At 39.3% G+C, this 15986-nt stretch overlaps 2 protein-coding genes across 4 annotated transcripts in view; one reads left to right on the top strand and one right to left on the bottom strand.

Annotated features, from left to right (window-relative positions):
* Positions 1–15219, bottom strand: part of fcf1 (FCF1 rRNA-processing protein) — a 53633-nt gene extending 38414 nt beyond the window's left edge. Inside the window, exons 1-7 of one of the 2 annotated variants that reach the window (XM_073832611.1) lie at positions 15159–15219; positions 14998–15062; positions 12959–13030; positions 5817–5965; positions 1967–2039; positions 925–1012; positions 292–538 (exon numbers count right to left, since the gene is read on the bottom strand). In XM_073832611.1, the coding sequence (XP_073688712.1) occupies positions 449–538; positions 925–1012; positions 1967–2039; positions 5817–5965; positions 12959–13030; positions 14998–15062; positions 15159–15161 (540 nt within the window). In that variant the 5' untranslated portion in view covers positions 15162–15219 and the 3' untranslated portion in view covers positions 292–448. Of the gene's footprint in view, positions 1–291; positions 539–924; positions 1013–1966; positions 2040–5816; positions 5966–12958; positions 13031–14997; positions 15063–15158 lie in introns of those variants that run through there. The other variant, XM_073832610.1, reaches the window with a different exon arrangement.
* Positions 15220–15290: 71 nt separating this feature from the next.
* The window catches only part of arel1 (apoptosis resistant E3 ubiquitin protein ligase 1), a 108052-nt gene continuing 107356 nt past the window's right edge, over positions 15291–15986 (top strand). For both annotated transcript variants that reach the window (XM_073832600.1, XM_073832599.1), the window contains exon 1: positions 15291–15345. The gene's annotated coding sequence lies outside the window, so the exon portion shown is untranslated. The remainder of the gene's footprint in view (positions 15346–15986) is intronic.

Genomic DNA, 15986 nt, shown 5'->3' with positions numbered 1-15986 from the left:
CATGCGTCTCATGTGGATGCTTAAAATTGGAAAAGCAGAGCCGCTGTTCGTGGTCGTGATTTCATTAGGGATGAGCTTAGACAGGAAAAGCTTGCATTGGTCTCATACCGATTACTTTATCAGAGAATATTTGTTTCGACGTGACTTACTTATATAAGTAGACATTTCAAATTTTCTATACATATATTTCTCATGTCTGTGAGGCTAGTATTTATGGAAATGCAGATTGTTTTATTTACGTGTCTGTGAAGAGAGGTGACCGAGACCGCTATGGCAGAGAGCGCACCCTGTTTATTTTATTATTTTACAAAAGTACATTGTTTCCTTGTTATTATGAAACACAAATAAGAGCAGATCCTTTGCAGTTTCTAATTGAGTATTTTTAGTTCTTTTCATGGTCATCAAGAAAAAACAAGACAGACCAGTGAGGTCTTCGACCCCAGAGGGTTTAACAGTGTTGCCGTGGGATGTTCTGCGGATTGAAGCGACCCAATAACGTGATATTAATCCCCTGGAAGGCATCTCTCACATTGTTCCACTGCAATATTAAAATAGACTATGTAGATTAGTGTACAATGTTTTATTAATTTAACATATTTAATATTGGGAGCATCCAAGTTAGTTGACGTATTTGAACTTTTTTTTTTTTTAAAGTAGCACAATAGTTACTTTCCCTGGTAATTAGTTACTTTTATAATGATATAACTCAGTTACTATTGGTGAGAAGTAACTAGTAACTATAACAAATTACCTTTTTAGAAGTAATGTGTCCAACACTTCAAATGATGATGCTGCCATTTAGCTAAAGGCATTTTCCCTTATAATTTAGTTCCAAATCACAGGTAAAAATAAAAATTTTTACTGGCTTGATTCACTAATAAATAAGCAGCAGTACACCACTCCTTCCATTCATTTTTTTTATACCTGCGTTACTCTTTGCACCAAGCAGTCGTCAGCATACGTTCCTTTGTGTGAGCAAGGTAATCGATCAAAGCGGGGATCTTTGGCAATCCTACAAAAAAAAAAAAAAAGGTCAGCAAATAAACAAAAAATAGCCACTTTCATACATAAAACCACATCAAAATGCCAAATTTACCTTTTCTGGTAAATGCACCATATCTACAATTTATATATGCAACAGCTTTCCATCTTTTATCCATACTGTTACCATTCCAGATGTTGACAACTTTTGACTAAATCACCCAAAAAGCAATTTAATACCCTGAAAACAGGGCTTCTATCTCTCTCACTCAATTTGCGGGATTTTTAGCCACTATCAATATTTGGGAGACTCTTGAACCTTCTCTGGGAGTGGTGGGATGTCATCATATTGGACTTTCTTTTTTGGCAAGTTTTTCTGTTTTACATAGAGATTATAGGTGTGATTCATGTAATTCTTAATTAAGTTTGAAAAGTCAAGCATTACAAAGACAGCTGTATTCAATATATTATATACTATATACTATATATACTTGTATTTTCATCAGCTAAAAAAATGTTTTTAAGTTCGTTATTTCTATCCTTTGTTGTTGTGTGTCAGTAGGAAATATTAGTTTACATTTCCAAACATTCATTTTGCCATTACTTGTAATAATTCAGTGAGATTTGCACAAGACATTTGACAACAGCCAGTGCTCCAGAGATCTGATCTCATCATTAACCAGTCTGTTTGAAATGACATGAAGAAACAGAACAAACTGAGACAGACTAAATTCAGAAGAAGTGTGGCAATGTCTTCTAGATTCCTCAACCGTACTGTAGCTTTGCAGGTAGGTTTCTTGAAGCATCTCTGAGACGTTGCTGCAGTTCTTCTGGATTTAGTCTGTCTGTTTCTTTTGTTTCTTTATGCCATTCCAGACAGACTGGATGATGATTAGATCAGATTTGTGTGGAGAGAAATTTTGATTTGGTCTCAGTGTTTAAGACACTGTAACTGTTACATGTATGTCATGTAAGTGTGCATTACCGCAAAGCCACTCGAAACTTCATCCCTAATTTCTCAAGCTCAGCCATCACACAGTCCGTTATGCAAGGTACACCTGAAAAACACAATAAAATAAATGCACAGAAATGTATTAGCTTGTAAACTACAAATGTATGTTTTTATTTTAGTTTAGTCTGATTGTGTAACTTTTTGTAGGAAGATCAGGGGCTGTATAAAAAATGTATATTAACATTTATATTATTACATACAGGAAATGGCCCTTTCCATTCCATTCATCAAAACACTACTGGTGGTTTCAGTGGTTAAGCGTGGCCATTTTTTTCTGTACATCAAGATCTTACGCCACAACAATTAGGTGTGATCTGTTCTTAAGAGAAACTCTAAGTAGTTTATGCATATTGTTACAAACGGGACGACTGAGAGTGGGGATCCAAACGCAAGGCTTTATTATGAAGATCGTAGACAGACAGACAGGGTCGAAATCACCAGCAAACAACAACAGCGAAGACAATCCAAGAGCGTAATCCAACAAAACAGGCGTGGGTCAAATCCAGGTGGGCAGTCCAAAGGAAACAATGAAAATGAAAACAAGAAACTGGGAAACTAAGGCTAAGACTGAGAAAACAAAAACAAGAACTATGGCTAGGGAAAACAACAAGGAGACTAGGGAAACCTGAGAGCAAGGAAAATGCTTGGTAATGTCCGCAACAGCAAATCAATACTTCGCAGTGGGTGTGTGTGCTGAGCTGGCTTTTATGGCTGACAAACAGGAAGCTACCATAGAGGCAGCAGAGGGAGCAGCAACAGTCAGTGTGGGTAAGAGCTCCCTCTGCTGGCCTGGTGTAACAGCGGCCATCTTTGCAGCAGGCTCTGGTGTGGCAGCCATCTTTGCAGCAGGCTCTGGCGTGCCGGCCATTTTTGCAGCAGGCTCTGGCGTGGCGGCCATCTTTGCAGCAGGCTCTGGCGTGGCGACCATCTTTGCAGCAGGCTCTGGCGTGGCGGCCATCTTTGCAGCAGGCTCTGGCATGGCGGTCATCTTGCGAGAGGACGTGGGCGTGGCAGCCATCTTGGGCAGTGGTTCTGGAGAGACAGCCATCTCTTGAGAAGACTTGGGCGTGGCGGTAGCCATCTTGAGTGCAGACCCTGGAGTGGCGGCAGCCATCTTGTTAGCAGGCTCAGGAAAGGCGGCCATCTTGTGAGCAGGATCTGGAAGAGCGGCCATCTTGCGAACAGGATCTGGAAGGGCGGCCATCTTGTGAATGGGCTTGGGGGTGGCAGCCATCTTGTGAACAGGCTTGGGGATGGTGGCCATCTTGTGAACGGGCCTTGGGGTGGCAGCCATCTTGCGAGAGAACTTAGGCGTGGTAGACTTCTTGTGAGCTGGGTCCAATTGGGTGACCATCTTGAACGCAGACTCAGGAAGAATAGTCATCCCGTGAGCAGATTCTGGAAAGGCAGCCATCTTGTGAACAGGTTCAGGAATGACAGCCATCTTATTAACAGGCTTTAAGATGGTGGCCATCCTGTGCTGTAGCTCTAGGCTGGCAGATATCTTGTGCTGAGACACTGGACTAGCAGATATCTTGTGCCGTGGCTCGGAGCTAACAGACATCTTGTGCTGTGGCTTTGGGCTGGCAGACATCTTGTGTTGTGACCTTTCCAGTACTCCCACAGTGAACGGAGATCCACAATATAATAAGACAAAGTCAATAAATTGTGCGAGTGTCCAACTAGGGTCCTCATCGGGTAAACACAAACTGATGTCAGTGTCCAACCCGCTCCAAAAACATTCCTTCCACATAAATTCGTCACAAGGTGCCAGGTGACTGTACGTAATAAATTCCTCAAAATAACATTCGACAGGACGGCCATCTTGAAAAATGGAGCAGAGGAAACTTACGGGGTTGGACAAACTTCCTGCTGAATCCATTCTGAAGGGTAGTTCTGCTGGTGGATAAAGCCGCTGGATCCGGGTTTGGCGAAGTATTCTGTTACAAACGGGACGACTGAGAGTGAGGATCCAAACGCAAGGCTTTATTATGAAGATCGTAGACAGACAGACAGGGTCGAAATCACCAGCAAACAACAACAGTGAAGACAATCCAAGAGCGTAATCCAACAAAACAGGCGTGGGTCAAATCCGGGTGGGCAGTCCAAAGGAAACAATGAAAATGAAAACAAGAAACTGGGAAACTAAGGCTAAGACTGAGAAAACAAAAACAAGAACTATGGCTAGGGAAAACAACAAGGAGACTAGGGAAACCTGAGAGCAAGGAAAACGCTTGGTAATGTCCGCAACAGCAAATCAATACTTCGCAGTGGGTGTGTGTGCTGAGCTGGCTTTTATGGCTGACAAACAGGAAGCTACCATAGAGCAGCAGAGGGAGCAGCAACAGTCAGTGTGGGTAAGAGCTCCCTCTGCTGGCCTGGTGTAACACATATGACCCCAGATCACATAGTATAAGTAATCAGTGAAGAAATTGAGATTCACAAACGTGAAATGTTGCAATTGTTCCCCATCTAAAGAAACGTCTATAATCAATCAATCTTGATCCAATTACTCTGTCTGAATGGGTTGTAATTTTTTCATGCTCTATTTTTCTCTCTATCACCATCTGTTGTTCAAATTAAGACATGAGATTGCATGTTACTTGCTTTTACATCAGTTGTGCTTCAGTCATGCTGCACTAAGACCCAATCATAGAAAAAAAAAAAAAAAGATTTCCCAACAAAACCTACACATATACATATACATATAAAGTGCTTATAGAAAAATCATCATACACTTTTTAAATAGTTCCCCATTCCAAATAACTTTTCCAGCTTTATTTGCAATTTTGGTCTTACAACATCAAACCAATGAAAGAAAAAACCAAACAGTTCTGCAAATGAATAAAAAACAAACAAATCAAAAAATAAATAAATAAATAAATAGAATAACAGGGTTGGAAAAGTCATCAGCCCTTTGATTTTCATACTTCGTATATATACAAGCCTAACATTTCACACAAAACCCAACAGTTTAAATTTAAAATAGCAAGCTAATATAGCACTATAGATTTGATAATGGAATTAATGTTTTATAGTTGCAGCTTAAAAAAAAATAATAATTTAATTGACATAAATTTGTAAATAACTAGAAAGTCACAACTGTGGGATATAATGTGCCAATCACTAATTTTATTTGTTTTATTTTGAGGCAGAAAAAGGCTTACACACCTTTCCTCCAAAAGTTCCTCCAAAAATGAAAATTACCTTTGTTTACTCACTCATGCCAATCAAGACCTGTATGATTTTCATTCTTCTGTAGAACAGATGTTTAAGTGTTTTAACTTATTTTGTTCAATTCTTTTGTGAGAGAAAAAAAAAAACATTATACGGGTTTGGAGTGACATTAAGGTGAGTAAATTAAGTTGGTATTTCGACCAACTGACTCATCCATTTTTATTTTAAACAATGGTCAAAATTCAAAATCACATTGCTAAATATCATGTAGTCCTGTTTTGTTTTAGTTTTTTATTCTTTAATGATTTAAAGAGTATTAATCAGTTTAACTTCACACGCAGTTATAAAACTCTTTCATAACTGTTTTTTGGCTAAAACCTTGGTTCATCCCAGTTACAAAAAGTGGTCTGCTCTGAAGATTGGCACTGTTAGAGAAACTGTGCTACGTTTCGTAGACTACCAAGTGAATAAAAAATAAAAATCTTTTTAATATGCAAAGAGTGTATGCCTCTCTGTATTAAATACAGCAGCATTTATGTTCAATGCTGCAGCATTGGAATTGTGATCAATACAGCCAAAATACACACATTCTCTTTCACATTAGCACTGATGAAAGTAATTCTGAGAAAAGAATGTGGAGACTTACATTTAGCATAGAGGCAATCCATCATAGACTGGACAACATCTAATTTGGCCTTAATAGAAAAGTTGATAAAGTTGGTATCAACAAGAACGTAATATGGAGGTCCAAGCTGGGTGTTGTATTGAAAGAACATGCAAGACGGGTACTTTGCTCTGAAAGACAAAAAGGAGAATAGATTATTATATATAATTAATGCAAAAACACACATAAAAATACACAATATATTACTTTAATTATCCCTACAGGAATTATATAGAAATTTAAGAGAACAGATGTTTGAGAACTGGAATTCAAAATTAATTTTCTGACATTTTTGTAATGGTCGAGTAGCCCTGACACATGTTATAAACTGGATGTTTGATATTCTGATGCTTAAACCTTATAAAGTGATCATTTACCTAAAAAGACTTGGTAATACCACTGGTACAGATTGTACAGTACATATTACTGATTGTTCTATTTGGTGCATGAAACTTATGGACCTCATTGGCTTTCATTGTATGGACAAAAAACAGAAAATTCAATTAGTGGTTCTATGGATCATAGTTGTTCTGTGATCCTTATGAACCAGCCCCACAAAAATTAAATATTCAAGCGAATTTAAACCATTCAAGTAAATAAAAAAAAAAAAAAAAAAAAAAAATTAAACCATTCAAATAAAGGTTAAAAAAAATTTACTCACATGCGCATGCATACTAAAAACGTGTACAAAGACACAAAAGGCAGAACTCAGGTCTATTTTAAAGGTTTATCCCCTTTGGACAAAATGAATGGCATTTTTATTCCTGGAACTCAACTCTACTGAGAAGGTTCTGACTTAAATAGCTCTGATTGGCCATTGCGTTCACACAAATATGCCTGTAACTGGAACACACATTGTAAACAGAAACCTTTGACACTCTTCACAGAGCTCACACAAATATAGTAAAGTCTGAAAGCTGCTGCCTATTAGTGGGCACCTGATTGACCCGGTAATCAATGCTACTGGTAGCACAGAAATACTGGTAGTGTTACGTTTTTAAAATTTAAGTATTGACTTGGTATTGAAGTACCAAGGTACTATTGACAAAAGTTGTGCTTGTTAACATTAATGCGAATCTGTGAATTAACATGAACTAAGAATGAACAACTGCATCTTCATTAACTAACATCAACAAAGATAAATAAATACTGTAATAAATATATGGTTTATAGTTTGTTCATTTTAGATAATACATTAACTAATAGAACCTTACTGTAAAGTGTTACCAAAATAACTTTTAATTGTTTAATTGTATTTAATTTGAAAATATTTGTATTGCACCACTAAATAGCTACATTAAGTTCAATTTACCATTACGGTATCTTCAAAATGCTTTATTAAATCATATATGGAGAGGCTATTACTTAGAGCTGTAAAGTTCCGGATGTATGTATTATGTGTGTTAATACGTAAGGTTCGGATTAAGGTTTATGTGCCTCTGGGAATCAATGATTAACTTTTTAAAAGTCTCAAACTTTTCACTAACAGCTATTCTATCCAACTTATTTTTCCCATACATAGATTTTATGCTTGTTATGTTTTATTGCATGTTATTCTTCTCATTATTTTCCTATAGTTGTTAATTGGTTTCCAAGATGGCGCCGAGCATGGCAGCCGTGTTGCGAGCTCCGAGCAAACTCTGCGGTTTTTCGTGTGTTTTTCTTGTTTTTTTGTTGTCTTATGTGTTGGACGTTGTTAGTATAACTGTTTACGATAGACACACGCTTTTAAATATTGGCTCCTTTGTCGCGCAACGCAAACCGGACTTTGAGTTCTTGAACGCCGGCGTTTTGTTTACGGACACCGCATCAGAGCCCTTTGTCTGGGCCGCGCGGCCGCGACTGAGGAAACGCCGCCGGAAAAGAGGAAAGAGAGCTGGCGTCCTTGTTAGACTCAGACGCCGTCCCCTCCGACCTCCTCTCCCAACAATTTTGCTGGCTAACGTTCAGTCACTGGACAACAAACTCTGTGAACTGCGGGCACGCATCTCATACCAACGAGAAATAAGGGACTGCTGCATTATTTGCCTCACAGAAACATGGATGTCTGCAGTGATTCCAGACTCAGCCATCGAGCTTACGGGGTTCTCCGTGCATCGCTCGGACAGAATGAAGGAGCTCACAGGAAAAAACAGAGGTGGGGGTGTTTGTTTCTTTATCAACAACTCGTGGTGTGATGAAAGGAACCTACACTCTATCAAATCATTCTGCTCTCCTGACCTGGAATTTCACATGCTACTGTGTCGACAATTCTGGTTGCCGAGGGAGTTTGCAGCGATCATAATCACAGCTGTTTACATTCCCCCTCAAGCCAACACAGACCAGGCACTCAAGGAACTGTATGGGCATATAAGCGAGCAGGAAACCGTGTACCCAGATGCGGCGTTTATTGTTGCGGGGGACTTTAACAAAGCCAACCTACGAACAATAGCTCCAAGATTTTTCCAGCACATCACAATCAACACGCGTGGTGATCGTGTACTGGACCAATGCTACTCTCCCTTCCGTGACGCATACAAATCCCTCCCTCGCCCACCTTTTGGCAAATCGGACCATCTTTCCGTTCTGCTCCTGCCTGCTTATAGGCAGAAACTGAAACGGGAAGCACCCGCCCTCAGGGAAACTCAATGCTGGTCGGACCAATCGGACGCTATACTACAGGACTGTTTTGATCACGTGGACTGGGACATGTTCCAGGCGGCATCCGATGACGACATAGAGGCGTACTCAGATGCAGTAACGTGTTTCATCAGGAAGTGTGTGGAAGACGTAGTGCCGACAAAAACAATCCGCATCTACCCCAACCAAAAACCGTGGACTAACAGTGATGTTCGAGCAGCCCTGTCAGCGCGAACATCTGCTTTCAATTCCGGAAACCCAGACGATTGCAAACGAGCCAGTTACGATCTCAGGAAATCCATCAAAGCAGCCAACCGACAATACAAAAACAAAGTTGAAAATCAATTCAAAACCAATAACGCTAGAGGTATGTGGCAAAGCATCAATAACATTACTGATTTTAAAGGGAACAAACCAGCTACTGTGAACATTGCCGCCTCTCTACCGGATGAGCTTAATCATTTTTATGCTCGTTTCGAGGCTCAAAACACCGCCCACGCAGAGAGCGCTCCTGCGGCTGCTGCAGAAGAGGCGAGAGCACTCTCCATCTCTGTCGCGGATGTAACCCGATCCTTCCGACGGGTGAATATACGCAAAGCAGCGGGTCCTGATGGCATCCCAGGACGTGTGCTCCGAGCATGCGCATTCCAACTAGCTGGGGTTTTCACAGATATTTTCAACCTCTCCCTCACTCTGTCTGTGGTTCCCTCGTGCTTTAAAAAAATCCACCATTGTGCCCATACCCAAGAAAAACAAAATCACATGCTTGAATGACTGGAGGCCTATTGCTCTGACACCCATCTTCAGCAAATGTTTTGAAAGACTCATCAGAGACTACATCTGCTCTGTGCTGCCTGCATCACTAGACCCGTTACAATTTGCTTATCGTAGCAACCGTTCCACAGACGATGCTATTGCTTTCACCCTACACACTGCTCTCTCCCACCTGGAAAATAAAAACACCTATGTGAGACTGCTGTTTGTGGACTATAGCTCAGCATTTAACACCATAGTGCCTGCCACACTTGTCGTGAAGCTACAGGCTCTTGGACTAAACAGATCTCTGTGCAGCTGGATCATGGACTTCCTGACAGGCAGAAATCAGGTGGTCAGAATGAGCAGCAACACTTCATCTCCACTGACCCTCAACACTGGTGCTCCTCAGGGCTGCGTTCTCAGCCCACTCCTGTACTCCCTCTACACACATGACTGTACAGCCACGCACAGCTCCAACGTCATCGTCAAATTTGCTGACGACACAATGGTGATAGGCCTGATCACTGACAATGATGAGACTGCCTACAGAGAGGAGGTGAGCACCCTGACCAAATGGTGTCAGGAGAACCACCTTTCACTCAACATCGATAAGACCAAGGAGCTGGTGGTGGATTTCAGGAGGCAGAGCAGAGAACACACACCCATCACCATCAACGAGACACCTGTGGAGCGGGTTAACAACTTCAAGTTCCTCGGTGTTCACATCAGTGAAGATCTCACATGGTCCGCTCACACAGATGCAGTGCTGAAGAAGACACACCAACGCCTCTTCTTCTTGAGACATATGAGGAAGTTTGGAATGAGCCCCAGCATCCTCAGAACATTCTACACCTGCACTGTGGAGAGCATCCTGACCGGCTGCATCACTGCCTGGTTCGGAAACAGCACCGCTGGCAACCGCAAAGCTCTACAAAGGGTTGTGCGAACTGCCCGCCACATTGTTGGAGGTGAGCTTCCCTCCCTCCAGGATATCTATACCAGGCGGTGTGTAAGGAAAGCCAGGAGGATCATCAGTGACTCCAGCCACCCGTCCCACAGACTGCTCTCTCTGCTGCCCTCAGGAAGGCGCCTCCGCAGCATCCGATCCCGCACTAGCCGACTAAGGGATAGATAGCTTCTTCCCCACGGCTACCAGGCTAATAAACAACCAGAACTAACACACCTAGCAGCATACTCCCACTACATATGCCACACACTGCCCTTTATCACTGGACTCTATGCATACATTGCACTTAATACAATAATATATCTGATACACTGTAAACCATCCAATACACATCCATGTCCTTGCATATCCATCTATACATAATCCACTGCACCTTTGCACTTTGCACTGTTGACAGTCTCCCTTAGTGGAATCTGAGTGTGCTATACACAGGTGAGTGGGCCATACAAACCACCTGTAGCATCACACTCTGCCCTATTTGCACATTCACAGTATGATTAATATATGTCCAAAATTGCACTGAAATCTTTGCACTATGTGCTATCCTCCATATCTCTCTTCTGCCCAATTTCATATAAATAATACCTCTTTTGCACATTTCCTTAAAATTAGAGCTGGGCGGTATGACCAAAAATTTATATCACGGTATTTTTTCAAAATTATACGGTATCACGGTATATGACGGTATTTTTTATTTTTTTCCATGCATGACTAGGTGTTAACCACATTTCCTAATAAATTAGAGAATAATTACTGCAGTATATTGGCTTACATTGACCGGACTAGTATTAACCCAGGTTTGATTGGTCTCACAAAATGCTGATGTTCACAAAGAAGTGACAGGGGCACTCATAATTGTAATGAGGTGAAGAAATCAGAATTCATGACTTGCAGTCAAAATACACAACACTTTATTGTGCATTCTTCATATTCCAGGACATGTTTGTGGCAGATTTGGTGAAGCAAATTGCTTGTGTTGCCTCCTGCGGCTACAACTTTAGCCTGAACACATTTACATATGATGTAGTGATGCACCGAAATGAAAATTCTTGGCCGAAACCAAAAAACCGAAAGAATTATGCCAATTATTAGTACCATTGCATTTATGGCTGTGACTGTGTACTAAATCTTACTAGAATCAAGGCATTGCAATTGCATAAATTAATATTAAAGTTTCAAAGAATAAATCAATTATATCAATTTAAACAATTTTTGTCAATCAAGTATTATATTACTTAAATAACATATACATATATTTTACTGACTTTGTTTAAATTGTTTAAATTTTTATAACACATTATCTTGTGGATCCATGAGTTCACATTTACAACTCTATGCGTTTCTCTTCCAGCAGGAGGCGCTGTCAGAATGATAGTATACAAAGCAGCGCAACAAATGATTTTGAAACGTGCAGCGCTCATATTTATTCAATGGATAGCCTTTTGAAGTTTCATCGCAATTCTTGTCTTTCAATCCCCACATTTAAGAGCACCTGAAATCATAATTATGACTTTCATAACCTCCTAATAACACTGCAGTCATCAATGAAAATTAAGAGCTTTATTTAAGACTTTCAAAAACAAACCTTACACAAAATACGTTTCTTTTTATTTTTTTCCCACCATGTTCGGGGCACAAGAAAAATATTAAGGGACTAAATTAATATCAGCATATGAAGTATAATCGTCTCATTGTCTCTGAAAGAATGCACATCAGATGCTGAAAGTCAGTTTTTACTTTCACTTTAACATATTGCGCAGTTTTCACGTTGCATGTGTGATATCCATTGGCTCACCTCCATGGTTTAAAACATAAATATTTATAAAAAATACAGTATAGAAAAGACATATCTTTAAAATATTGCGACTTAACTGAAAGCTACATCTGTCTGCGCGCAATGCGCCGGTCTCTGCTCTCATCACTGCGCGCACGACTGCAGACACACCCCCTCTTGAAATTTCGGCATTACAAGTTTTGCAAATCGCTAACCCTGGGTCTTTCTCAGATATACTGAAATACGTCCAAACCGCAGATGTGTTGCTTCAGACAAGCACGTGCAGGCTGCAGTTTCTGTTTGCGTCAACATACGTGTTCTCGACGCTTTGTACGTACACACTCACCGGTATTGGGGTATATGAAAAATGAATATCATTAAAAAAAAAAAACACCGGTATTCGGTATGAAAAGGTATACCGCCCAGCCCTACTTAAAATACAGCTCAACTTGCACTGTATTGCTAACTGTTAATATGTCTTATCGTACACTGTGTGTACTATGTATGTATGTATGTATATATTGCACATTGTCACTCTGTATAATCCTGTAAGGTATGTAACTGTCTGTTTGGTATACAACTGTCTATATGTAAATTGTCCCTGCACTGTCTCGAGCTCGCTCCTAAGAATTTCACTCACCTAGGCACAGGTGCTGTGGTGATGTGACAAAGTGATTTGATTTGATTTGATTTAGTGGCTAATGAACCCAAAGTCTTGCCCATAGGCTTGCTTCCGCGTTAAAGAAAAAGGTAGGTAATTGGAGAAAAAAGGTATTTAGATTTTTTAGTCAAGGTTATGTGGTGTGAATCAATGTTTATATAATATGCCATTCAAATATATCATGCATAGTGCAATTTCTGCAATGTACAAATCAGCATGCATCAACAGATGCAAAACAACACACACACACACACACACACACACACACACACACACACACACACACACACACACACACACACACACACACACACACACACATTAAGAATTATAGAATTCAAACTTACACTTCTTGTTCTTTAATGGCTGAGGGATCTTGTTTCTTCTTCTTTTGTGTTTTTGCCCGGTCCTTTTCTTTTCTGGAAAAAAAAAAAAGAAAAAAAAAAGCGCATGTTATGTGATGCTAGTTTTGTTACACACACGAGACGCTGCAAAAGGCGCAAGACGTGAACACAAATGCCAAACCTGCACATGAGACTTTATTATCGCCAGTCCCATTGCAAGTGTGAAATGGTTTAAGTGCAGTGTGAAAAAGTTACTTTGGTACTCACCCGCTATGAGACTAGCCGCTTTATGGCACATGCTTTCAGGGGTGTGTGCTCAGACAGAGTGCCATAATATAAACTTAATTTCTACTGGTTCATTACGTCTACTATTATATCACCAAACCCTACTTATTTGTTTATGAAATGTTGCAGTGTTTCTTATGAAGACCTCTGCACATGTCCTGTGGTATTTGACACCAATACATTTTGCTACCCTCTGCAAAAGTGGATTGTTCCGTAAACATACATCCTTTCTTTGTCATTTATGCATTTCCTTCAGAAAATAAATATAAACATAATCCAAAAATTGATGCAGGGACCTCTGGTTGAGCTGACATGGATTGATCCTATAATAGTTTGGTCAAATATGACATTTTAGCTGGGGAAAAAGAGAAGGAAAAAAAAGGGTCTGAAAGAGGGACAGATCAACCCTGACCTCAAAGATGATGGCGATCCATGGGCTGTTTTAGGCTGAACATTGATGTATTTTGCTACACTACTTATATGAATGTGCAATATATAATAAATATACTATAATAATTGTTTATATATCAATTAACCCACAATTTTACAGATTGTTTCAAAAGCTTATAGAAAGACAGCTTTCTAAAGTTAATGTCTGGAACTGCATACCAGTATATTTGGCATCCGATATTTTACACGTTCTGAAAAACAAATGGTAACAGTTTTAGGGAAGCCTGAACATTGCTTTAATTCACACTTTTGCCATAATTGGCAGAACATGAAATTATTTTCTTTTGACTGGAATGCACTGAGGTCGGAAGTGGGACATTTGTGTGCGATCAAGAATATTCCATTGTTCAAATAAGCTTTCCTTTGATTTGTCCGTCCTCATTTTCTTTTCTTGCATCCTTCCCTCGAATCCTAAGGGAGGTGGAACTAAGACGTGAGGTGGAGCTAAGACGTGAGGAAAGGAAATGAGGATGCACAAATAGGAAATAAGACATATCTATAGTCTTGACTGGGTTGGTGTGAAGCAGCAAGATCCTACAGCAGTCAAGTTTCACACTTCACAATGTGACTATTAAAGAGCTAGTGTTTAATAGTACTTTACAGAGAACATGACAAAATGCCAGCAGTGAGTGTTTGTTTCCCAAAATAGGTAAGTCGGAGGAAATGTTATATTTGGCTGGTGAATTTTATGATGTGACATACCAGCTAGGTGATAATTTTATTGTGGTTGAATATGTGAACTGTGGCACAAACCTCTGTCAGTAGCGTCACTTAGTAGTGAAAAACATGCTAGAGTGTCAAACACACAGAGTGCAACAGGTAAATTGATCATGATAATTTCAAATAAAATATGCAATCAAGCATCATAAAATGTATGCCAGAAAGTATATTTATAACAGTAAATGTAATGAGATCTTTATAAAGTGTGCTTTACATTTAGGCCCAGTAACATGTTACTGTGCTCGGACGACTAAATGTCTGTGTTCCTACTGATCAACAGATTTTTTCTTTATTATTTACAGTCTCAAATGACGTATACTGTACACTATGCACTCTTCTGTATAGTGTGAAAATTCACTTTTCCTATCGTAGGAACAAATGATATTTTAAAATAATACAATTGAAAATTGTAACAATATTTCACAATAAATGTTGCCTTGGTGTGCATAAGAGAGTTTACAAATATATATGAATTAATTAAATATTCCAACCTTTTGAACAGTAGTGTAATTTGTAACAATTTCCAATTTCATTCCTATTTCTATTTCATAATAATAATAGTAATAATAACAAATAATCATACTCACATCCTCTGATCCTTTAAACTGATCATTCTTTTCATTGTAGCATATTTCTGTTTCTTCTGTTTTCCCTAATTCACACAAAAACAAGGTGTTATTCAGCCAAAGACGAAATAAAGATATTGTGTACACTGTTAAACATTACTGAGATAAACACGTTATTTTACCATGACTGCGGTTCTCGAGATTAGCACACTGTTGTCCTCGTGTGTTACACTTTTGCGACAAAGAGTCCTTTGACGTCACCATTATGCGACACATTACACATTTTCCGGACTCCGCGTCATTTCCTGCGTCATTTATGCTAGTGCTAGATCCTGCGGTCTTTCCGTTTCTCAATAGACATCCATCAAGGTAAATATCTAGAAGACAATACTGCAGCTGTTGTGTGAATATAAATAGTAAATTGTCGTACAGTACTTTTTAGGCTTATGGAATACTTTTCTCTGCATTATGGGTATTTCAGTATTGAGTGTTGTTTTTATACGACACTGTGTGGTTAATCTATGTCGCATATTGTTCTGTTATCACGATATGTAGATTTGTATTGTTATTTAATTAGTTAATGTATGCTAACACGTTCCAGAGACTTACGTTTTGTGTATTTTGCTTCACTAGTATCCACCGATGTAATACTTTTATTATTAAAGTATGTACTGATAACAGGACTTTATTGTTTGAAGCTAAAATGACATTATGGCAGAGCTGCAGTAACTATTTATCATAAATGTGTCACTCGGTAAAATTAAGGGTGCACGTGGACATGTCTAGTGCTGGATGCGAAGTTGTTATTGTAAAAAGTATACATGTGAAAGTATTTATTTTTTTCAAGCAATGCTATATTGCTGCATTTTTCTAAATTGCTTCATTTTTTTATACATCAATCTACTCTCTATACTATGATGACAAAGCAAAAACCAAGCTATGAGGCAAAGCAGATTTGTGGTAACCTTGCACATTTATTAAAAAAATGCATACCAGAGCAAAAACCAACC

This window comes from Garra rufa, unplaced genomic scaffold, assembly GCF_049309525.1.
Source record: "Garra rufa unplaced genomic scaffold, GarRuf1.0 hap1_unplaced_004, whole genome shotgun sequence".
Lineage (NCBI taxonomy): Eukaryota > Metazoa > Chordata > Actinopteri > Cypriniformes > Cyprinidae > Garra > Garra rufa.
This window is presented reverse-complemented; position numbering and strand designations above follow the sequence as displayed.